Source organism: Pantherophis guttatus, chromosome 5 (genome assembly GCF_059756535.1).
Source record: "Pantherophis guttatus breed Tessera chromosome 5, ASM5975653v1, whole genome shotgun sequence".
Classification (NCBI taxonomy): domain Eukaryota; kingdom Metazoa; phylum Chordata; class Lepidosauria; order Squamata; family Colubridae; genus Pantherophis; species Pantherophis guttatus.
The window spans coordinates 104,604,554-104,630,721 of NC_142067.1; the positions used below are offsets into that span (position 1 = coordinate 104,604,554).

Sequence of the window (26,168 nt, forward strand, 5' to 3'; positions counted from 1 at the left end):
TAGGTCATCACTGTTATGTCTATGATACTGAAAATTCCATCCTTGCTTTCTGTTGGATGAAAGCTAACTCAAATGATATCTCTTCATCAATTCTGTCTGTGTACTGAACACTTGGCCAAAGTAGATGTAAGAGTTGACACTCTCTACTGGCTCAAAATCTGCTTAGATGAGTAAAAATAGTTTCATAAGCCTTGGGCCTTTTTTTCCTGTTAATTTTTCAGCCCAACTAGTCTGCTTGCCATACTGAGCATTTAAACACTCCTTGTCTCTTTGGACATTCTTTGTGGCTAATGATCACAATGTCATAAACAAATTGGAGTTGACTTTCAAAACTATGATTAACGATGAAAATCAGATTTATATCAGAATATACAATAACGCCAACATAGATATATAGACCAATATGATCATGTCCCAGGAAAAAACAAACAAACAGCACTAGGAAAATAACCAACAAACACACTTATCCATCCACTGTTAAGCTATCTGTTTCTAAAGGCTGTGTTTAATAACTGTGTTTCCACATCACATAAAAACCCATAAGTGACTTTGGGTTAATTTCCCAAAGAGATGATTGGATTTCCAAAACTGAGAAGGGATATAAAATGAGTCATATCAGGTAATCTAGTCCTATCCTGTTTAAGACTTTAAAAGAAATAATTAACAATTAAGTTAAGCTCAAAAATGGAAAGATAACAATACTTCACCAATATCTACAGATTATGACCAGTGAACTAATAAACCCCTTGAAATTTACTTAGACTTGATTCATTTTTTCAATTTTTTATGATGTACCTAAACCACACAGCTGTAGAATATTAGAAACTGGTAGATCTATTTTCTTTCAAGTCTTAGTATTATAGTATTGTATAATAAATCTAATTCAACATTCATAAAAAATAAAAAGTACCTGGAAATCATCATACGGAAAAAGTAGCAGCTCACGCAAGCCATCGTTGATTATTTGAGTTTTCTTCTGAACAATTACATTTTCATAGTCTATTGGCTCTATTACCTTTGGTTTTGCCTGAAAAGAGGGAAAATTTTTGATGATTAGAGATTTTTATGCTTATATTAAAATATATTTTAAGATGCAATACATATTCATAAACCTATGCAATACAATCCCAGATATGACTACTCAAAATTAAATACCATTATTTACATTGGATTTATTCCCTAGTTAAGAGTGTACAGAATTACTGCTTTTATCAAGAAAGGATGGTTTTGAACTATCCTTTCTTGATAAAAGAAAGGGGGCAACAACAGGGAAGGGGGCAACAACAGGGAAGGTTTCTAGGTCCCACAAGATGGAAATGTTTAATGATGTGGACTTGGAGCACAGCCATTCCACTGGAATGCATTGAGCGGGGCAGAAGCTATTGGAGACAATCAGTCTCTCAGAAAGCCAGGCTCTTTGCCATATTCAAGTTCTCATGTTCAAGAGAAGCTGAGTAAAGTCTACTTCACAATTCTAAACCAAAGGATTCAGGGAAATCTGTTGTGGCTGTACTTGATGTATGGGTCTAAATATAATCTTGCATCTTCCATATTTGATATAGAGCTTGAACTAGTATTATAATGATTGGTAGGACTAGGTACTAAAAACTGTAGAAACATACTTCTAGTTTCTTAACATAAAAACCTCATGCTAATAGCTTGAAAATTACTATAAAACAATCTAAATTATTTATATATAGAAACTATTTCTATTACTCTTCATCTTAAAGGAAGGTTCTGTTTTCTAATCCTTAGATCATGAATCTAGACAAAATATTATGGCATCAAACACAATTATATGTTTTGTTTTGTTCTTGGTATTAGCTACAAAGGCTATTTTGATGTAACAACAACAAAAAAAGAACAGTTTACTTTTGAGCTTGTAAATTTCTCCAAATACCTAGATGTCTTTAGAGAAAACTATAGGAAACCTTAAGTTCCAGCAATTAGAATTGCATGGAGAATGTGAAATTAGATTTAAAATATATTACATTTCCATTCTAGATTGAAATACAATTCTAATTTCTAGGGTAATGATTTCTTAGAAAAGTGTTATAGAAACACAGTGATCTGCAGATAGGTTGGTCAAAGAAGATTACTTCACATAGTCTAATGCCTACCACATGGAGATATTGTCTTTGAATAATGTTATTGGAAGGAGTTCAAAAGAACAAAAGGTTACGTTTTGAAAGATTCATTATGAAGGAGAGGCTACAGAATTAAGACTATGAAGCAAACTATTTTTTTAAGACTGCAGACTATGTATTATTATAGCAAGAAAATATGCTTTGTTGAAACAGCAGAGTACACTTAGTTCAAAGAATAATAACACCCACATTTAAAAAAATATATAAACAAAATTAATTTTGGAAATACTAATTTAGCCATTGCAAATACTTAGTAAAAGAGCAAAATATAAATAGAGGATACTAACAATGAAAAAAAAAACCAGGAAATACACATCTACATTTTTTTTAATTACAAAGCATGTTGAACATTATATTCAACAAATTCATTTAATTAATTTAGTTCAGAAAATGTACCAAGACAGTTACATGTCAGTTCATATGACATGTAAGAAATACTTTCTTTCATATGACATGTAAATACTTTCATACTTTCATATGACATGTAAGAAATACTATAGAAATACTTTCACAGAAACGAATACTTAAATCTAAGTCTTCTGGAGATGGATAATTAAGCATAAAAGCTGTTAAACATAGTTCAACAGTTATTGGCCATTATTACAACTGGGTAAGAAATAAATTATCTTGCTAACTAACAATGAAGTAATAGAGGCAACAAGAGAAAAACGTAAGTTAGAACCTTCAATAGTATTTTATTACTGTCACAATTCCCACCTACAATATAGTAGCTTTATAGGTAATCCTCGATTTACAAGAGTTTGTTTGGTGATCTTTTAAAATTACAAAAGCACTAAAAAAATGTGTTTTACGACTGTTTTTCACAATTATGACCGTTGCAGCATTCTCATGAAGTTGTGATCAAAATTCAGACACCTGGCAACTGGTCCATATTTTTAACAGTTGCAGTGTCCTGGGGTCATGCGATCACCTTTTGCAACCTTCTGACAAGCAAAGTTAACGGGAACGCCAGATTCACTTAACAACCATGTTACTAACTTAACAACAGCAGTGATTCACTTAACAGCTGTGGCAGGAAAGGTCGTAAAATGGCACAAAAGTCACTTAACGACTGTCTCACTTAGCAACAAAAATTTTAGGCTCAATTGTTGTAAGTCAAGAACTACCTGTATTAGAAATAGCTTTCTAATATTTATAATAAATATTTAACAATTAAATGAAAATGTAAAGAATTTTCACCAATGCTTTGCTACTTCCCTAATATGATGAATGCTGTAACAAAATTTGGATTGACGTTCTTTTTTTCAAAGATAGTTTAGTTTTACAAAGACAATGAAATCTAAAAGATTAATGTTCTAATGTTAATATTATTTTGAACCATTTTATGATTATTTAATTATGTTTAGGCAATAAAACTATTAATATTTTGTTCACTGTCAGTCATATTTAACTCAGCCTATTTTGTTTCAGTGTTTAACTTTTCCTGTATTGTGTTACATCTGTTTGTATTTTACAATTCACTAAATATTAAAAAGGCAAGACCTTATACGGAAAAAACAAGTTCTGAAGTTCTTTTTTTCAAAGCACAAAGAAATATAATTTTATTTTTTCTATGCTACTGAATTGAATATGGGTTGGCATAATAAAAGGAATATTATTATATTATAATTTTAAAATATTCTTATAAAAGACTCCTTATCGTCACCCAAACATTTGATTAAAAGACTAAAAACATTGTGGAGTCCTTGCTGTTCTTTGAGTTTGGTGGTTTTCCTGCAGATGTTTTCATTACCAAACCAGGTAACATCATCCAGTGCATCATGAAATATCTGCAAAAAAACCACAAAGCTAAGAGAGCAGCAAGGATGCTACAGTTCAACTCTGAACTACAAATATTCTATCAGTACTAAATACATTGCTTTTCACAATTTACAACCCCCCACTATATTTTATAATATAAGAATTGAAGTCACTGTTCAATAACAATTTGAGAATACAATTTGGCAATCCAAATTCAAATGTGTAATGGCTTACATTGAGCTGATGCAGATTTTCAATTAACTTTCTTTCACTGAAGTAAAAAGTCAGCAAATGAAAGAAGTGGGGAGACAGTAGGCTATGGGCCTTTTTTACAAAAATACTAGATTTAACTCCAAACTTTGTGAGAGACTTTTTATACTGCAACTTCACATTATCAATATACAATGAACGAAATGAAAGCAACCTCCACAGAGGCACACCCTTTCCTCCAGCTATTTCTCCTCCAACTGCGGATTGGCAGTCTTTGGGATTTCTCCTCTAATTCCAATTTCAATAGTTATTGAAATGTCATCAAAACAAGTTTAAATCATGGAGATTACATGGACAAATGTTCTTCATCTTGATCTGATTTTAGTAATAATTAACAGCTATTCCTCAGGACACTTTAATCATCTTGCTAATCCAGTACCTTCATCTCACGTGTTGCCTTTTCCTTGTTTTCCTTCCCTCAGTTTTACCAAGCATAGTCTGAACAAGCCTTTACAGCAGTGGTGAAATCCAAATGTTTTTACTACTGGTTCTGTGGGCGTGGCTTGGTGGGCATGGCAGGATACTGCAAAATCCTCATTCTCTCCGCACTCCTGGGGGAAGGATATATATATCCTTTTGAGTAGTTCGGAGAACCGTCAATAAATTAAAGCCATATATATATATATTATATATAATATCTTTAATTTATTGACGGTTCTCCGAACTACTCAAAATTCCCACTACTGGTTCTCCAGAACCTGTCAGAACCTGCTGGATTTCACCCCTGCTTTACAGTCAAATCCCAAACAAATCAGAAGCATATTTGAAGCAATATTCTGTTTTTATGTTGTTCTGGATCAGGGGCCCATGCTGTCAGCAAAACAATTTGAAAGAGCAGTTGGTCTATATTGTTAAGTGGAAAGATTTTCAACACACATTATTGTTTTTGCATATGCTTCCTGAAAACTGTTTCCTGACAGTATCAAAACAGGCCATGTTATGGAAAAGTTCATCATAGTAAAGCATTTGGTTAAGAAAGCTGTTTCAAATTGTTTTGTTGATAGCATGGACCCCTGATCCAGAACAGCATAAAAATATAGCTTCAAATATGCTTCAGATTTGTTTGGGATTTGACTGTAAAGACTTGTTCAGAATATGCTTTGTAAAACTGAGGGAAGGAAAACAAGGAAAAGGCAACCTGAAACAGCAACACAAAATTGAAATATTTGCATGCTAGTTAAGTGTGATTGCAAGTCCAATATATTCCTATCCCAATTGGATATTAGTCAATTTTTTATAATCATCAATTTCTTTCTTCAAATAAATCATACGTTCAGAAATTTTTCTTGTTATACTGAATATATATCCTCTGAATTTCTGTGTACAAGGAAAACTATGTAACCTCACAGCAAGGCCTTGTAGTAGTTTTTTTTTTTCCTGTTTCGAGTAGAGCAGCACTCACCAATCTTAGTGGCTCCGCAGACTGGCGATGACGGGAAGGGTGGGGATTATTTTTCATGTGCAACCTAATCCTACATATGCACAAATGGAGCTTTGCACACTTGCCCACAGTTTGTTTGGCCCGATTCCCAATGGGCCGTGGACCGGTAGCAGTCCACGGACTGGGGGTTGGGGACCCCTGCTGTACAGCATTTGTTGTGTTTCATAGACAGGAAGACCAATAAACTGTCTTCATACCTGTCAATATTCTCTTATAGTTTTAATTCTGGACCATTTCCCCCAAGCCTTTCCAGTTTCTCAGATTAATCCTGAAGAAGTTTTAAAAGGTTGGGAATGGGAAAAAGCAGCAAATGGGATTCAAATGCCTCTTAGTATTAAAATGGATATACACATTTCAGAAAACCATTATTTCCTTGTAAAATAGGTTTTCGTGCTTAGCCCATGAAAGCTTTATGTGTAGAAATTGATTGATAGCATTGGATTTCTGTTAGTACTGTAGATGCTAGTTGTAAAATCTATTTGACATTATGCAAATTTGACACAAACTTAAGTGCAGGATATATTTCCACCTCAGTTAATTCAAAACCTGCTAAATTTCAGAATAGCCAAATCAAAATATTAATCATTCTTATGCTTAAGACAGAACAATATTTATTGTCACTTCTTTTTTTTTTTTTTGAATTTTTATTTTATTTTATACACAAACAAACATTTAATACATCAGTCATTCCTTCCATGTGACATCTCGGTGTTTTCTCCATGACTTCATCTTTTTGTTGTTTCTTCTGTCTTCATTTTCACTTAATCTATTACAACATTCCTCCAAAAGTACAATATTCTAATTATACCATTTTCTTACATAACTATTAGTTTACTTATCTATATATCTTTTCTAACCAATGGTAAAATTGATCCCATATCTTAAAATATTCTGAATCTTCTCTTTCTTTAATTATCAAAGTTAATCTATTCATTTCTGCACAGTCTGAAAATTTTTTAATTACTTCTCTTCCCAGGGGTATTTTCTCTGCTTTCCAGTTTTGTGCAAACACAATCCTTGCAGCTGTTATTACATGTATAATCAAATAAATATTTTCTTTACTATTTTTTTCTGGGAGGATACCGATTAGGAACAGCTCCGGTTTTAAATGTATAGATGTTTTTATTTTGGCTGTTCACCACCCTGAGTCCGAAAGAAGGGCGGTATAGAAATTTGAATAATAAATAAATAAATAAATAAATATGTTGTTGTGTCATTTCTTCTAACCAAGTCTTAATTTTATTCCAATAGTTTTTAGCTTCTGGGCATGTCCACCACATATGATAATAAGATCCTGGTAACTGGTGACATTTTCAACATTTAGCTGATTTATCTTTAAACATTTTTGCCAGTTTCTCAGGGGGCATATGCCATCTATAAAACATTTTATATTGATTTTCTTTATATGCAGCAGACATTGTCAATTTGTAGTTCCTTTCCCATAACTGTTGCCATTTATCTAGATCAATTGAATATCCAAAATTCTTTGCCCAAGCTATCATTATTTCCTTTACTTGTTCTTCTAGCTCAATGCCAAGTAAAAAATTATAATTTTTTAAAAATTAATTTGTCCTCTGTTCCTGTGATATCCTATCCAACTCTGTCTTTTCTAAGTAAAAACCATATAGTTTAGCATCTTTTTCATATCTTGTTTGTATTTGCATGTACATATACCAATCCATCTCAATCTCGTTCTTCCAGTTCTCGTTTCCCCTTTAATTCTCCCTTATTTGTTAATAACTCCTTGTATCTAACAATATTTCTAAAATTAAAAATATGTTGTCACTTATTTCTGTGAACACACTGACACACATTAAAAAAATGAAATTCTGATGCCCACACTCAGAAGAAAATATACATACCCATACATGCACATACACATACATATCACACACACACGAACACACATATATATCCATATAGATATAGATATCACAATCTTTTTGAATACATAGCAGAAAAAAAAGTCTTGAAAGTTAACAAAGATTGATACTATATGGTATAAAGTTATTACAGAAAAGCTACTATTTTTATTAAGTAGAAACTTATATTAAGATATTTAATATAGCAAACATATTTTCTTCAAATGATGTATTTTAAGGTTCAAACATTGGACATGTTAGCCTACGAAAATAAATCTAAGATTCATGAAATAATTGCTTTTTCATGCCCATGTATGTTGAGCCAATGATGATTCATCTTCTCTTTTTGCAATTGTATAAATTATTGCCATTTGTTTTCTCTAATGAAGTGCTATTCAAAATGTATTATTTCAGAAGTATTACTAAAAATAACCTTGTATTTTCAGTAATGTGGTGTTTTCTTTTTCAATTCTTAGCTTTTCTTGAAATAGTTTTATTTATTTATTTATATTTCATATTACCAAAACCGCTCATCTCGTTTATTCAAAATTTCCCCTGAAAATAGCATGTTCTCTAATGCTTTATATATCTACATTTAGATCTAACAATGGATTTTAAATTAAAGTAATTAACCTGATTGAAGAAACTCTTGTGAGACATTTGCTCCAAACTCATCTGCGAGTTCAGATCTACAAAAAGAGGAAGGAAATTTCATCATCCCTAACAAAAGAATACCAGGACAATATATTGACTTTGGCATTTGCTACATTGATACCAACACTTTTACAGGAAAGCAGAATCTTTCTTTCTCATATTCTCTTAGAAACATTTTCCATTTATAAATAGTTTCACCACATGAGAAAAAGATTCTACTCTAGAAAAATTATAGATACTGTAATACTACATCTATAATAATTTTTTCAGCTGTTAGTATCCCACATTGTAATCACTTCCTTTTCCTAAAATAAACAAAATTTTAAAATACAATTATAAAATCATATAGCAATTTGAATATTGTGCCAGAAATCAAGGCAACAAGCTGAAATTAAAAAGGGTAAACCTGGAGGGGAAAAAAGGAACAAAGAATATTTTTTTCCTAAAAAGTAATAATAATAAGGGGACCTCCTTAGGAGATCTTCCCTAATATTATTCCCACAATAAAAACACTAAGATAAGTTGGCCTGAGAAAGACTGAATTATTTTTTTAGTGATCTCCATGGTTAAGTGGACAAATCCAACATCATTACACTTTGTGGTTTTCCCATTTATGCTATTTAAAATACAAGCAATGAGAAGCAAATAGATATGTTCCTTGCTATTCAACACCATAAGATTTATCAGAAAGTTGTACAGACTTTGTTATAATCATAAATTATAATTACCAGTATGTATTTCTTCTCATCAACATGTCTCCAATAGAAATCTATAATCTAGATTTCTACATCAATTGGCCCTATCTTTTTCTTGAAAAGTTGAATAAGTTGACAGACTTGAACATTGGACGCTATCTAACAAAACGAAATTCAACAGTGAAAAAAATAAGGTTCTACATTTAGGGAAGAAAAACAAAATGCGCAGGTATCATATATGTGGTAACTTGCTCAATAGTAGTAACTGTGATCTTGGAGTCCTACTAGACAACCATTTAAATATGAGCCAGCAGTGTGCAGCAGCTGCCAAAAAAGCCAACACAGTTCTGGGCTGCATAAACAGAGGGATAGAATCAAGATCACATGAAGTGTAAATACCACTTTATAATGCCTTTGTAAGGCCACACTTGGAATATTGCATTCAGTTTTGGTCGCCACAATGTAAAAAAGATGTTGAGCCTCTAGAAAGAGTGCAGAGAAGAGCAACAAAGATGATTAGGGGACTGGAGGCTAAAACATATGAAGAACGGTTGCAGGAACTGGGTATGTCTAGTTTAGTGAAGAGAAGGACTAGGGGAGATATGATAGCAGTGTTCCAATATCTCAGGGGCTGCCACAAAAAAGAGGGAGACAAGCTATTCTCCAAAGCACCTGAGGACAGGACAAGAAACAATGGGTGGAAACTAATCAAGGAGAGAAGCAACTTAGAACTAAGGAGAAATTTCCTGACAGTTAGAACAATTAATAAGTGGAACAATTTGCCTGTAGAAGTTGTGAATGCTCCAACACTGGAAATTTTTAAGAAGATGTTGAATAACCATTTGTCTGAAGTGGTGTAGGGTTAAACTCTGTCATTCTATTCTATTCTATTCTATTCTATTCTATTCTATTCTATTCTATTCTATTCTATTCTATTCTATTCTATTCTATGTGAAGAAATGGAACTATATACATCAACAGAAACCGAAATATACCGGTACTATCTTTAGAAAGTCTGCATTTAAGTTTGAGATGTCCAAAATGACAGATGTTAGTAGTAACATAAAGATAGTACCGGATAGTATTTGGAGAGAAATAGAAGCAAATAATATATTCAAGAACAATGTGCAGCACTGTCCCCAATATGGAAATTGACAACTCATATTCAACTCTGTTATCAACACCATCAAAAAATTTCATCTTTCATGTATTTTTAAACCACTGAAGTCATTCTACCGTTATATTGGAACACTAATAAATAGGATATGAACTTAGAACGAGAAACAATTAGTAAAAAAAAAAAAGCCAGATATAATGAAAATGGATCCAAGACTGCATTATAGTAACCCAAAAAAGAATTAGACTAGATAAGGTATTGGAGATCTATGACCAAATATTTAAAAAATCAGTATAAATTAAAGAATTGAATTGACTCTGAATTGAATTGTAATCATAATATGACAGAAAGAAATCTAAAATTTTATGATTAACAAAACCTCAAGGACAGGAAAAAACAAATACAAGTAGTTCTCGACTTATGATCAAAATTAAGCCCCAAATTTTTGTTGCTAAGCGAGTCATTTGTTAAGTGAATTTTACCCCATTTTACAACTTTTCTTGCCACAGTTGAATCTGGCTGTCCCATTGATTTTGCTTGTCAGAAGATCACAAAATGTGATCACATGACCCCGGAACACTGCAGTTCCCAAGCGGTTGAATTTTGATCATGTGACCATGGGGATGTTGCAATGGTTGTAAATGTGAAAAACAGTCATAAATCACTTTTTTAGTGCTGTTGTAACTTTGAACAATCACTAAATGAACCATTGTAAGTCGAGAACTACCTGTACATAATAACTGTCTCCTAGATCTCCACAGCTGACAGAAGAGTAGGTCCTGAAATACATATACATATCACACCATATGTCATTCTAATGAGTATCAATCAAAATTGCATTAGAAATGAGAGAGTCTGTTTTCAGTTCCATAACAAAGCGGAGTCAACAAATAATTCAGCTTCATAATAAAGTCCAGATAAATTCAATTAAAAAACTCATATTAAAGAATGTGATAAGAATCTCACCTTGCTCAATATGATAAGACTACATAAATTTATATCAATAAAATCTTTATTAGGGTTATAAATTAGCATTTGTATGATTCATATTCAAATTTCTGCATTTGTTCCATTATTTAAGACTATGGAAAAACAATCCCAAATGAGGTCAACAATAACAATGAAGTTTCTTTGGGTGTCACAAAGGAGTTGACATTAACAGATTTTTGCAAAAGAAATATTCTTAAATCAATACTTCTCAATACCCCAAGTATCTGGATTAGTCTTTACCCTCCATTAATATAAAATTTCACAATGCTTGTTTAAAATGTACAAAATCACATCAAATATTGGTCTACAGAACTTCTATTAAAACATTTAGCTTGTCCATACTAAGGTCAGAGACATAGTCTACCATAAAGAAATTTAATGACCATTCCAAAGGATAGCTGAAGCACAGAATGGAGACCTGGATGTTATGTAGAACACACTCCCAATAAGTACTGCGCTGGTTGGGTGTGGCTCACATCTCTGTTCAAATTTGTTTCCAATAAACATTTCCTTTGGACTTCCTTTAGTACATGTACTCATGAATTCTATACACAACATTATCCCTTCAAAATCCATGAGAATCTTTTTCTGACACAGTCTTCATATTTATTTTGCCACAGAAAACATTTATAGTTTGATCCAATAGACATCTGTATTTTTTTTATTCCTAAGGAATGCACCTAGGTCTAACATTAACTGCATATCAATTGTAACCAATATTGACTTGCAGCTATGATGTTTCAAGTGTCTGACCAACAACTGAAGAATTACATTTGGTTATCAGAGTGACTCTCCTGGTAGTATGATCTACATATAACTTCTGGTATCAGGTCAGAAATTATTGAGACACAATATTTTCCTCTTTCCATTCTCTTCCCTATTTCAACAACTAATCCAAAATTTACCAAAAAAAATACATGTCAAGATTCACATACTATAAAAATTGCCTTTCGACCTCTTAACCACATAAAGCAAAACATTTTCATTGCTCCTTCTGAATATATATTCTACAGCTTGTTTTTCATTGCAGAGATGTACTTAATCAAAGTCTAAAATTTTGAAACTGTGCACCTTAGTTTACAAGATAAAAGTATAATAATTTATCCATTTCAAATATTAAATATAAGCATTAAAAGTTGAACTGGGCGCAGTAGAACATCAGTTTCATCATAAACTAGTAAGCTAGGAAGACTTTCTGGTTTAAATGTATTTAAGTTCAACCAATACTGGCAGTCCACTTAGAAAAGTGCTTTTCTAAAATATAAAAGAGCAAACTATATATACATTCATCAGAAATAACACAGCAGGAGACAGAAAGAGGGCATTAGAAGGTAGAACTGTTCAATCTTAAATGCTATAATCTTTTTTTCCCTTTCTCCCCTCAAAAAAACAACAACACCAAAACCAAAACCCCACAAAGACAACCAGCAAAAGAAAGAAAACAAACACCTTACCAAAACCTGTACTGGAGTGTTCATGTCTGTTTCAGAGGCTGCTGCATCCAAACATTTTTTAGAAAAGTCTGTAAGTTCCTTTTTAATATTTTTACTATTTGTTCTTGCCAGCATTCTTATCCAGAATATTTCACACAAATGTAAATCTCAGCAACTTTATCTTCTAACAGAAGCATACCAATGATAGAACAAAAAGTAAAGCTTCTGCCACCCTTAAAACTGCAAAGAGAGTAGTTGTGAGAGTACTCTGCTGAAGACTTAAGTCAAGTTATGGTGGGAATGCATGACAGATAAAGGCCAGCCCTTGAAGGGGGAGGAAAGAGAGTGTGGGAGAAAAGGAGGTGGATCCATTTCAGCATAAAACTCACCAAACAGTTCTTCTCCACTCTCATAAAATGAAGCTAATAATCATATATTTTAAAATATTCTAAATCAGTAGTTTCTAAACAATTAAATCCAACAATAAATTGTATTTATGTGTGTAGGGCTCTTTCAGTCAGAGTACTTTTAATATGGTTTTTCTCTTGAGAAAAATAGTTTTTCTCATGAAAATAAAAAGAGACAAGAGAGATTCTATGACAATAGAATATGTGGGCTCTGCCAGCTTAAGTATTAAATGTTAGTGATTTTGAAATGGAATACAAAATTATTATTTTATAGATTCTGATATGGAAAGGTAACGTGACCAATTTATCCAGCTGATGTTGGTGATCTGATTAGATGACTCTATAAGTACCAATACTTTGGATTATATCAAGAATCCGTGATGTGTTGTGATTGGTGAGTTGGATCTGGACAGAGGACACCCAGATCAAGTTATCACTTTTCTATAACTTCACGGGATAACTTTGGACAAACAGCTTTCTTCTCCCAGGCAAACCCACTCTTATGCTGATATTGTACTGTATTGAGAAAATTGGGAACAATCTTATATGTAACTCCTTGGATTTCCAGAAAAATATGTGGACAATAAATAATAAGTAACCCAGAAGGATGGTACCTAACATGCAGGTAAGGTATCCAAATACTCTCAAGAGTAAAGAAATAAAGAATTCAAGATGGTAAACCTAGGAACTGGCCTTAAAGAAAAAGGCATACACAATACGGCAACAAGCTCTATTGCATCCAAATCATAGGATGAGAACTCATTTAGGCAATATCTAACACTCATCCTGAAAATGTCTAGAACAAGAATCAGGATAGTCTGGTGAGTTTCCTGAATAATAATCGCTACCTAACTGTAGAGTTAAATGGAAAAAGAACACTTGAATTAACTCTCCGTTTATTCTCTCAACACATGCATATTTCTTACATTTGTATAAAAATATTATCAATTTTATTATAAAAGCGAAGATTACAAAATAATAAATAATCTCTATAATCAGAGTTTTGCATGAAATGTGATTTTTTTTTTAACGGTTCAACTGTTCCAGTGGAACACAACTTTGGCATATTCAGGAATAGGTAGCTGGGCTGGCAGTCCAAGCAAGAGGGGATGGGGGGTGTGGTGTCACAATGGTTTTTCAATCTGTCTGATGCCTGTATGCTCTGCAAAAATGTTACTGTTGTGGCTTTTTTAACTGGATCATTGTGCCTGTTTTATTAATTCTATCAGATTACTAGCTTCCCAAATCAGAGGAGGTCCATCTTTTGCTTTCCTTTGTTAAGTCTACATTCAAGCCAAACACTGACCCCTTTCTCAACATATCTTTGTTTTCAGGGGTGAAATCCAGCAGGTTCTGACAGGTTCTGGAGAACCAGTAGCGGAAATTTTGAGCCATTCGGAGAAACCAGCAAATATCACCTCTGGCCAGGGTGGAGTGGGAATGGAGATTTTGCATTATTCTTCCCCCAGGAGTGGGGAGGGAATGGCGATTTTGCAATATCCTTCCCCTGGGAGTGGAATGGGAATGGAAATTTTGCAGTATCCTTCCTCTGCCATGCCCACCAAGCCACGCCCACCAAGCCACACCACGCCCACCAAGCCATGCCCACAGAACCGGTAGAAAAAAAAATTGGATTTCACCACTGTTTCTCCTCCTATTTTCCCCACAGCAACCCTGTGAGGCGAGTTTTGTTAAGGAAGAATGACTGGCTGAAGTCTCCCAGCTGGCTTTCATGGCTAAGGCAGGACTTGAACTCACAGTCTCCCACTTTCTAACCTGGCGCCTTAACCACTAGAGCAAATTCCACTGTTATAGTAGCTACGCTGGTCTTCCATTTTGAGAGAAATTTAAGTTGCAGATTATCACCTAACCCTATGACTTGGGAACTGCCTTTTCCAAATAGATTGTATAAGCAAAACATTTATAGTTTGCTACTGCCGACTTCCAGGATGTTTTTTACTTCTGTTTATCTTGATATACCATGGAATTCTCTCATGCAAGTACCAAGCAGTTCATGTCTGTTTATATTCTGAGCCCAAACTCTGGAACAATACATGCTACAATTTGAGGAAGGATTTCAAATATTTAATTAAAAAATAAAATTCACATCAATTTTTTGGGTTCCAGACACACACACACACACAAACTCCACTCTACCAGCAATACCTAAGAGCCCACGTGGCACAGTGGTTAGAATGCAGTATTGCAGGCTAACTCTGCCCACAGTTTGGAGTTTGATCTTGACAGGGCTCGAGGGTGACTCAGTTTTCCATAATTCCAAGGTTGATAAAATGAGGAGCCAGATTGTTGGAGGCAATATGCTGACATTGTAAACTGCTCAGAGAGTGCTATAAAGCTCCATGGAGCAGTATATAAGTGCTATTGCTAATACCTTCAGTATTTACTAGTAATGCAAAAGACAATCTAATTCAACCCAAAAGAAAAAGAAGAGGAGGATGATCAAGCAGCAAGGTCAATAGACTCAATTACAATGGTGATGAGTCAAGCCTTAGAAGACCTGAAGGACTGGGTTTGACATAAACAGTCACGATGAAAATCTATCTCTGTATGTTATGTGTTAACCAGAGACCAAACAGGGTGCACTGAATAAGATAACAAGCCTCAAGTACAAGACTGTAGCCTCTTTCCGCTTTCAAGCAATCAGTATTAAAGGCAGGCTACCTATGATTCAAGAGCTAGTAAACAGTCATCAACATGAATAGTTACTGAAAACCTGATTTTCCATGAGCTTATCCCTTTTAAAAAACATCTTTTTTCAACTATGTTTTTAGGCTAGGGTCTTAAAGAGTTGTTTTGTTTTTTAGGGGGTGCTTTTGAATCATTCTGTACTTCTTGCCTTGCCTTTCTTCTTGGACTTTACTCTTTGGCAAGTCCATAATATTTTCTAGTAATGGTGAAATTCATTTTTTTTTACTACCGGTTCTGTGGGCGTGGCTTGGTGGGCGTGGCAGGGGAAGGATACTGCAAAATCCCCATTCCCACCCCACTCTGGACCAGCCAGAGGTGGTATTTCTGGTTCCCCGAACTACTCAAAATTTCCGTTACTGGTTCTCCGAACTACTCAAAATTTCCGCTACCGGTTCTCCAGAACCTGTCAGAACTTGCTGGATTTCACCCCTGTTTTCTAGGCAATTTTTTGAAAATGGTTTGCCAGTACCTTCTTCCTAGAGCTAAGAGGGAGTGACTGACCCAAGGTCACTCAGAGTGTGGGTCAGGGTATGGTACTATCCCATTCAGAGCTGATGTTCAGTTTGAGGATCATCCTAGGCTCATGACTCCTGCTTGTTGAGTAGGTCGGAGCTGTGTTAGAAACCTTTGCACTTTCATTTTGTATGCCAATTGTGCCTTCTTAACCAGGAGATCTTGCTCATGATCATTTATGCCTTGGTCATTTCCTATTTACATTTACTGCATTGTATTATGTACGGGGCTGTCCTTGATGACCACCTAGAAGTTACAACTGGTCCAAAATGCAGTAGAGGGTACCATGTTGGATGCCCATTTAACCCCTGTTGTGTGAGCTGCACTGGCTCCCAGTCTTCTTCAAGGTGCAATTCAAGGTGTTGGTTATCACCTTTAAATTCCTACATAGCATGGGACCAGGTTAATTATGAGACCATTCTCCCTGAATGTTTCTGAACAAAGGGTGAACACATTCCTTCCTTTAAACATTGTGATCTTATGGGTCCTCAGAAGCATGTCCTCTTCACTGCAGCTCCTACCCTACCCTTCCCCCTTGTGATCCAACAAGCCTCCATCCTTTTAATCTTTAAGTGAACACTTAACATCTGAATTTTCCTCCACGCACTGAGATTGAATGATATATACAATATAATTGCATATATTATTTAAATCTGGGGTTGTAAGATGTCCATAGTTTAGCTTAAAATCAGTGGCTACATAAATATGTTAAATAAATAAAACTAGAGGTAGAGTCTTAAATTTACCACAGGTGCTCTGGAAATTAGTAAAAGGAGAATGAAGGCATAGGCTGCCGCTAAGATGGAGCTAAAGGGCTCTGGCTTTTAAAGTGCTATGGGTGCAGTGAATTGGGCAATATTTAAATTGTTAGTTGGATGATGACCTGAAATTCACAAAAAGACGGTAAGCCCTGGAGACCATTAAACCATAAAAGAAGGAAGTGCAAGTAGAATTTGGCTCCTCAACATAGATGATCCCTCAGGGATTGAAGATGACAGATGATCAAAGGTTTTATCAACCAGAGAACAGCCAGCAGCCAGCCTAACTCACAAAGCGGAAACTGCTACCAGTATCTATATGCTCTTCCTTAATTTGAAATTAGTAGGAAGTAAAGTAGATGGGTAAAAAGTTTACAGTTTAGTATCTCAAGTCATTGTGCCTTACTTGGAAATGGGAAGAAGGAGGCAAAAGAACTCAATCTTGGAGTCTCTAGCCATAAATAAACCTTGTTTACTCTTCTAAGGAATGTAGCTTGGAAACTGAAAGTAAATGATTAGCAAATATTTGGGTTTGGTCTGGTGGTTTGAATAAAAGAATATAACATTTTTGAAATGATGCTTTGTACTGAGTTTCTAATAAAACTAGAAAACCCATTGAAAGCTTTTGTGCTTCTGGATGATAGCATTAAAGCAGGACATTATTCAAATTGACTGCTATTACCACAACTGGTAATAGCCAATTGCACAATTTAGCTATGTGCTATGGAAAAGCCATAAACCCCCAGAATCTAATTTCATATTTATAATTTAACTTTATGGCTAAACAAAGAAAACAGTGTGTTTTCTTTTAAAAAAATCAAATGCATTGTTTTATTAAAATGATTTTAATTCTTTTAAATAACTGTGATATGCTTTTTGTGGAATTAATTTAAAGACTATTTCTGCAGTTGGTGCAAAATTGTTCTACATACAGGTACTATTCGACTTACAACTGATTACTTAGTAGCAACCATTCAAAGTTACAATGGACCTATCTGGTAGCTACTTACAACCCAGTTTCAAAGTTCCAATACCTTCCCTTCACAGTCACGTGACTGAAGTTCAGGTGTTGCCAACTGGATGACATTTACAGATGTTTGCAGCATTCACATGACCATGTTTTATGACAGTTTTCCTGAAAACCAGCATTTACTTTACATTTTCAGCAAAATCATGCCCACAGCAAACCCTTGGTTTATTTAATTATCCCAGCATTCACTTATCAACTGTTGCAAAAATGATCATAAAATTGGACCAACCTGTTTTATGACCATCATGACTTACAACTGTAATGGGCAGGCTCCATTACAGTCATACGTTGAGTACTACGTGTACTGGATTGCTCTCTATAACAGTGATGGCGAACCTTTTCGGCACTCAGTGCCGAAAAGGGAGCGCTTTGCGTGCGTGCTTGTCAGAGCCGTGACCAGGAAGAGGAGCTGCCCAGGGGGCATGCGCGTGCCGGACAAGGTACTTTCAGTTTCTGGCGCATACTTGCTGGCCAGCAAGTCTTCTGGTTACTGTCGCACATGCGCACATGCCGATCAGCTGGCCGACGCGCATGCTCACGCCGGAAAATGGAAGACCAGCTCTTCTGGTTTCTGGCACTGCCAAATGCACAAAGGCCAGCTGATCGTCGCATGTGCATGCACGCCAGAAACCCAGAAGAGGAACGGGCGCCGCCACACATGCCAGGCAACATGGCTCAGTGTGCCACTTTGGGCACACATGCCATAAGTTCACCATCACAGCTCTATAATATACTGCTTGTAAATTGTATAGAACTATTTGTTTAGATTTTTTTTAATCCTGCCTTTATTATTTTTATAAATAACTCCAGAGAGAGGCGGGGAAGGGAGAGAGGGAGGGGGGGGCTAAGTCCCCAGTCAACTTTTATGGCTAAGGCATGACTAGAACTCTTTCTCCTGGTTTCTGGCTGATACCTTAGTAGAGCAAACTGGCATCATACTGGATCATATTTATAATATATACAAATGATACTTTTCAAAATTTAAGGTAATTGGCTATAAAGTTTGTAACCAGGATACCCCAAAATCAATTCACTACCTTCTTCAAACGCTTTGTCATACAGGTGGTGCTTGCTGAATGACCATTCAAAGTTACAACAGCCATGGAATAAGTGCTTTAATGACCCTTAAAGTGCCCCTGATTCCGTGTTTACATGACAACATGCCAAGTCAGCTTTACAACCCATAGAAGCATTCCATGATCACATGACTGTGATTCATGGGGGTGGGGGTTTTGCCAGTTTTTGGCAAAAACAAAACAAAAAACACCCATTCAAATGAATAGGCCTGTTTCACAACTGTGGCATTTGCTTAATAACTGCCACAATAAAGACATAAATTACTTCCTGTCAAATGGGTGTCTCGACTTACAACTGGAATGGCTTATGACGGTAATTCTGGCCTCAATTACGGTCATGATTCAAGGGCTACTGGCAAACTACAGCATAAGAAAAGTTAGTGAAATGGTTGCATGGATGCACCAAGATTATAACAATTCTTAACCAAGTAGTAGATGGCTTTTCTGTTAGAAGAGTATCAATATTGTTTCACTTGAACTGGTTTAAGAGATAGTTTACATTCTGTTTTTTTAAAAAAAGTTTACTCTGTACGTAACATAATTATCTTATTTTTAAAAATTATATATCTTCGTAAGAATGACTTTGGTCAGAAAGGCAGTTGATAATCATCTTAATAAATATTATAACATCTATTCAAAGACTTATTTTACATTCATGGATATGTTAATGCTCAGTGCATCTTTTCTCAAAAATATTGTTCACATAAAGTAAAACATAAAGTAAAGAAAATATTGGAAGAATTTAAAAATAATTCATAAAAAAGGTTTTGTCTAATTAACTTTCCTTTATGTTAACATGTATTTTTTGTCAAATCTTAATAAAATAGAATAATCAGTACTGTACTATATTCATTATTAATGTCAGAAGACATTAAAATGCATACTTATTATGTACTTGGATTTTCTGCACTAATAAATGTTACATTACCACTCCCTCAAATGCTAATACAATACACCCAATGCCGAGATACATCACAGATTGCTAAGAATGCACTATTTAACAATTGCTTTATGCTATATATGCACTTCATTATAAAAATAAAAACATACTTGAAAAGCTCTTTCTTCTAAATGCTTTGCTTATCTTTATAGGAATCACTTCATCTTTATAGAAAGGAATACCTTGTTTTACTGTATTCTTCTATCTTCTACAACAATTATAATATCTCCTTTTTCAGACATATGCTTTGGACATTCATAAAACAACAATGAGAATGCTAAAAATAGTACTGCATAAACATACTGAGAGAGAAAAATCAATGTTTTACTAAAAATATTGCTTACAAATAGTATCATCAGCATTTTAGCATGTTATACTATTATTAAAACAATAATAAAGATTCAACAGCAACAGAATCAGAATGGATGGAGAATTTCAAAAGCATCAGATACAAAATATATAAAATAAATTTAAAATATCTTAATGAAGCACATCAAAATTTACCAAAAATGAATGGATCAGTATCCCAGAGTCTTCTTTTGTTAAGCTATTTGCTGTATATTCCAGAGCTTTATTTTCTCTTTGATATTTGCAAATATATGAACAGTTTCTGTCAATAACTGTACGAATACCTTTAAACAAAATAACACTAGTTGTACAACCCATTACAATTTCTCTGCAGCCTTCCAGCTAATGTATTTCTTTCCAGAATATATTCCTTTAATTCACAAGCATGGTTTTCTTCAGCCACTCCAGCAGTATATATCTATTAAGATTTAATAGCACTATATTCTAAGCTTATGTAGAAGAATGCCAAAAATCTTTTGAAGATATCAGCAGGAGCCACACCTCATAATGCAGCCATGCCTCTAACAGAATCCTTCCTAAAATGCTCGAAAAACAAATAGATAAAAAATGCAGCATTCCTAACTAAGCTGCCTTGATTTCCATTTGTCAATGTTCTCAAATTTTCTGAAGCCAAAAAAGAAAAAGAAAAAAAGCACCCTGCTGCAGCTTCTAGTGCCAGGCACAAAGAATTCTCTCCTCTCCGCAAGAAAAGCATTCTCCCAGAATGCTTAGCTTAGCATTTGCACCAGCAGACAATTTTTTTTTGTCAACCTAAATATTGAGGTGTTAGATTTGGAGTGGGTGGGGGTGTTAAGATTCCTGCTGCAAGAACATTTAACCTTGCACAAAAAGAGATGGAGGAGATATGCCCATCTGTTGCTGCTATAGGAACTATTCGATACGTGCAACTGTGGAAGCTTATTTTAAATATCCAGATATGCATGTACTGCAAATAGTAAACCACTAGAGAGCAGACAACAGAGCATTTTTAAAAAAACTTTTCTAAATGAATTCAGTGTAAGTAGCATTGCAGTTACTGGAATATGAAAGAATATAGGTCATTTTTTTCATTCATACATTTCCAAATAAAGAAAACTGTAAGAGTCTATAAATGTTAACTGAGAAGCAATTTCTACAGAGTTCAAAGAAGCTTAATTACTGTTTACAGAGACAATTCTATACCTGTGAACCCAGGAATAACCCTTAGTAAATTCATTTCTAGGTGGATCTGTAGAGGATGCCATTCTTTTTCAAATCACACTTCAGTATTTGAAGATCTGGTTTGCGGAATAGGTCACAACATCTGGGTTTTCACCTAACACTATCCATATACCAAAAATACATAAACCACAGTGGCTGGTCTGACACAATACCCAAAGCTAAAACCAAGCCAACCACATTTGCTCTTTTCATAAAGGCTCAACCTAAAAATTGTTTGATATAGCTGATTACAGTTTGTATAGCAGAAACATACATATTTGAGGTCAAATATGAGCTTGATGATTTTTATTTCTTAGAGCAGAGGTGTCAAACTCAAGGTCTGGGGGCAGGATCTGGCCCATGGGGTGCTTAGATATGGTCCGCGGGGCCGCCCTGGAAACAGTGAAAGACCAGCCCACAGTGCCTCTGCCAGCGAAAACAGAACTTGAGAGGGCCGCTCCATTTTCGCTGGCAGAGGGTTGCAGGAGGCCATCGCAGCAGAAAACAGAGCTAGGGAGCCCATTTCCACTGGCAGAGCACTTGGGCCACCTCAACATGAGTGAGATTGAGCTGGCCACACCCACCCCAACCACGCCCATCCCAGCCCCCAAGGTCAAACACAACCCTGATGCGGCCCTCAATGAACTCGAGTTTGACACTCCTTAGAGAATGAGTTATTTTCAAACTATCAAATCACCTTTTATATTAATATTTTCACTATTCAATTTGCAGATCTGATTCTGACAAATTTTTCATTAATGATTCAAATGAATGTTTGCATTAAGCACTTCCTCTAATGTAATTATGTAATAAAATGAAATTTTAACTTAAGTTTTACTTTTTGGCCTAAGTAATTTATACCTAACATAGATTATAGCCCAACATACAAATTTAATGAAAATTACAGAATTATTGTATTACAAGTAACAATAATTGTCATTTATATCTTCAAAGTTATAATCTCTGCCATAAACAATTTGACATAATTTGTTATTTTACTGTAGTCATATTCAATCCAGTGTTTTTGACTATTTTGTTCTGATCAAATTGTTGGGTTGGGTTGTGTAATGCTATGTTGGTCAATGACCAAATTAAAATTTTGCTTTAAATTGATTTGTTAATACTAGCTTATTAGAAATGTCTAGCTAGTGTATTAATTCCAATACAGTGGAGACTACAATTTAGTCTGGCCAACTTCTTCAGAGCTTGGTCGAAGTCCTAAAGTCCACTTAGGAATTGGCGTATAAGAGAATTATGTTATTTCTCCAACCAGTTGATCACTACCATCTTAGCAGTACTCAGCCAGAATAACATTCATACTTTCTACCTGATTGTTGAGCTTGCCTAGAATTCAGTACTAACAGTATGCATTTATGTAAATCAAATCTATTTGATATTAAAATCTATATCCCCTACTTGGGGGTATAGTGACCAGAGTTTTATCTTTAAGACTTTAATTTGAATTTGACTTTAACTAAGACATTGATTTTTCTTAATCAGTTAATATAAATTGTTGCTAAGAAAAATCAGCATTCTTTCTTTAAAAATGTGTTCTGGATTTCTCCATCAATATAATAATGATGATGATGATGGTGGTGATGATGATAATGATGATGATAATAATAATAATAATAATAATAATAATAATAATAATAATAATAATAATAATAATAATAGAAATAGAAAACAGTAAAAATAAAATAAAAAATCAGCAAAACACCAGAACAGGGTAACATAAAGAAATCATCACAGCCTCAATCAGTAATGTTTTTTTCCCATGTTTTGCCATGTTTATGTAGTGTATATTGGAGGTGGAGACCCTTTGAGAGCTGTATGCAACGAAATTTCATTTTAATGTGTGCCAATTAGTGTACATTCAAAGCAGAGGTGGATTCTACTTTACTACTGGTTCGCATCATGCGTGTGCATGCATACGCAGAAGCTTCTGCGCATGTGCAGATCACCTATGATGACGTCCGGGTCAGTGGGTGGAGCCTCCTGCCGGTTTTACTACTGGTTCTTGCGAACCAGTCCAAACCGTGGGCAACTCACCACTGATTCAAACTGACAATAAAGTTAGTCTAAGTTTAGTGGTTAAAAATGATTAACCAGTATGAACATTTATAGGATTTTAAAGATGACCTGATACTTCAAAAACATATTTTATAGAAAGTTTTGGGGGGGGTATGTTATTCATTGTATCTCTTAAAATGTCCTTAATTAACCTTTTTCTAAAGAGACCTTTTATAGCAATAGCACTTAAGACTTGTATACTACTTCATAATGCTTTACAGCACTTTCTAAGCGGTTTACAGAGTCAACATATTACCCCCAACTATCTGGATCCTCATTTTAGTGACTCAGAAGGATGGAAAGTTGAGTCAACCTTCAGCCGGTCAGGATCGAACTATTGGCAGTGGACAAAATCAGTCTGTAATACTGTATTCTAACTACTTGCCACCACAGCTCTTTTATAAAAAGGTTGTTAGCAGATATTTTCAGATATCGGTCCTTCTGCTTAATATTAACATTTTGAGAAAGGGAGAGACAAATCCTGATAGATAGCAAATACTGTATGTAAGAATATTAATATAAACTAGCTGGACGCCCGTGCTTTGCTATGAAACTATGTGCTCGGGCTTGATAAATTGACACTTACAGCCTGAAACTTAATGTAGAATGTGTAACTCTGTAGCACCAGAGTGTGTTAATATAATGCAACTAGCAGTTAGAACAGAAAGGGAGGGGGAGTAGAATGTCCCAGCCCACAGCATCCTTTACTTTACTTTACTTTTATTAGATTTCTATACCGCCCTTCTCCTGAAGGACTCAGGGCGGTGTACAGCCATATTAAAACACATAAAATTACAAAACTTAAAAACCATTAAAATCAAATATACAAAAATTTGGCCCATCAGTATTCATCTGGCTAGTATCCTGTTAGTGTGTGAGAGACTTGAGGGGTGTTTGGAAACTCAAACAGTATTTGCTGTGTGAGCAAGAAGGAGACAGGAAGTAGTTATTACCAGACACAATCAGTCCTAAACAAACATATTTTATTAGAACAGCTGAGAATTACTTCATTCTCAGGTTAGCCTAAATTAATTCCAAAACAAATTTTTCATAAACAGTCCTTCGGCCTTATCACCAACCTTTGTTTTCTTTGGCACCTGCCAAAGGCTTTTCTTGGCAAAACCCCATTAAGATCAGAAGCAAGAGATGCCGACAAGAAACAAATGTAGCAACGTTGCTTTCTTACAAAGATCCCAAGAGCCATTGCTGCTCTTTTAAGCCTTCTGGGCGGGGCCAATCATCTCCTGAACTTACTCCGGAGTCATCCTTTTTGCTTTAGCTGCTCTTGCCTTCTGGCAGCTCTTTGTATGCATTCCCTGCCTCTCTGCTATCCGCCTCTGGAGGCTCCAGAGTCCATGCATAGATCCCAGATGGCCCTAGCCCCATCTCTGCCTCCAACACAGAGCCCTCGTCCAGCCTTCCCCTGACTCCAGGGCTGGCCCATTGTCCTCCCCAGCCTCCTCACTGTCCGACTCCGCTGCCAGCTCCGCAGGCTGCTGGCGGACCACAACAGGAAGGAGGCTGGGTATGGCTCAACTGTTCTGTAGTAAAGCTGCTTGCTGCTGTAAAAGTAAAACAAAATGAAATTCCTCTGCTTGTGTTTTGAATTTGGAACAGATTTCTTTTCAGGTGGAGAGGGGGAGTAGAACTCCTTAGCATCAGAGGGCTGTTTGGAAAGTGAAACAGTATTTGCTGTGTGAGCAAGAAGGAGACAGGAAGGAGCCTGGCCGTGGCTTAGCTCAAGTGTTCTGTATTAAAGCTGCTTCCTGCTGTGAAAGTAAAACTGAAATTGAAACTCCTCTCCTCTGCTTGTGTTTTGCATTTGGAACAGATTTATTTTCAGGTGGGGAGGGGGAGTAGAACTCCTTAGCATCAGAGCGTGTTAATAATAATATAGGAAATACTAAAGCTCTGATGGTCAGTTCGAAAAATCCTTTCTTAGTGAGCACCTAGAAGCCAAGAGGAACATACGTGGCAAATTTCAAGTTTGTAGGCTTTATGGTTTTGGAGATTTTGTTATTACAGCGTGAGTGGTTTTTGCTTTTAGATATATAATAGTACAAAAGTTAAAAACTTCAAAATGTCTTAAATGAAAACTAAAACTAAAAATTCTCATTTTAACTAATGGGAGGAAGGATACTCAACAGCTTGAGGGAGCAAATCTATAGGAAGATGATAGTAAATAACATGTATTAAAAACCTCTCTGAATTGCATGTGACTTGATAATAGTGCTTTATCGGTTGATTATGTGTGGGAAGTAAAAAATCAATATTACTTTCTAAATTCAGCCATTTATATTGCACATTATAGAGTGAACACATAGCATTAAAATTGCTCATCCACAAGACTATAAAAGACATTCTAATGGATACCTTTAAAAAAAAACAACAACCAGAGACTTAAGATGTTTTTACTTTTCACCAATATTTTCAGTAAGAAACTACAGTATATGAGTTTCAGTAAGAAACTGTATTTTTTATAAATGTTTAAACTTTTATAAACATGTTCATAAAAATATATTAAAGGATAAGCAAATTTTTCACTTTAACTATAAATTGTATAAATCTTAAATCTCTCAAATTTAAATCTTAAATCTTTTAATTGTATGAAACTATGAAATAGTACTCCATCTAGTGGTTAGACTTTATGCATATATTTAATTGTATATAGTTCACTTTTGTATGTTTTCTTGAAACTTAGAAATTCTTTCCTTCACTAGATACTAACCAATACGGAAGGCCCA

General features: G+C 34.9%; 1 protein-coding gene across 14 annotated transcripts in view; it reads right to left on the reverse strand.

Moving 5' to 3' along the window:
• The window catches only part of DOCK9 (dedicator of cytokinesis 9), a 116,098-nt gene that overhangs the window by 80,021 nt on the left and 9,909 nt on the right, over positions 1 to 26,168 (reverse strand). For 5 of the 14 annotated variants that reach the window (XM_087871510.1, XM_087871501.1, XM_087871511.1 and 2 more), the window contains exons 1-2: positions 20,308 to 20,535; positions 911 to 1,027 (exon numbers count right to left, since the gene is read on the reverse strand). In XM_087871510.1, coding sequence (XP_087727636.1) covers positions 911 to 1,027; positions 20,308 to 20,469 — 279 coding nt within the window. In that variant the 5' untranslated portion in view covers positions 20,470 to 20,535. Of the gene's footprint in view, positions 1 to 910; positions 1,028 to 12,391; positions 12,673 to 20,307; positions 20,536 to 26,168 lie in introns of those variants that run through there. The other 9 variants (XM_087871506.1, XM_087871513.1, XM_087871512.1 and 6 more) reach the window with 3 other exon arrangements.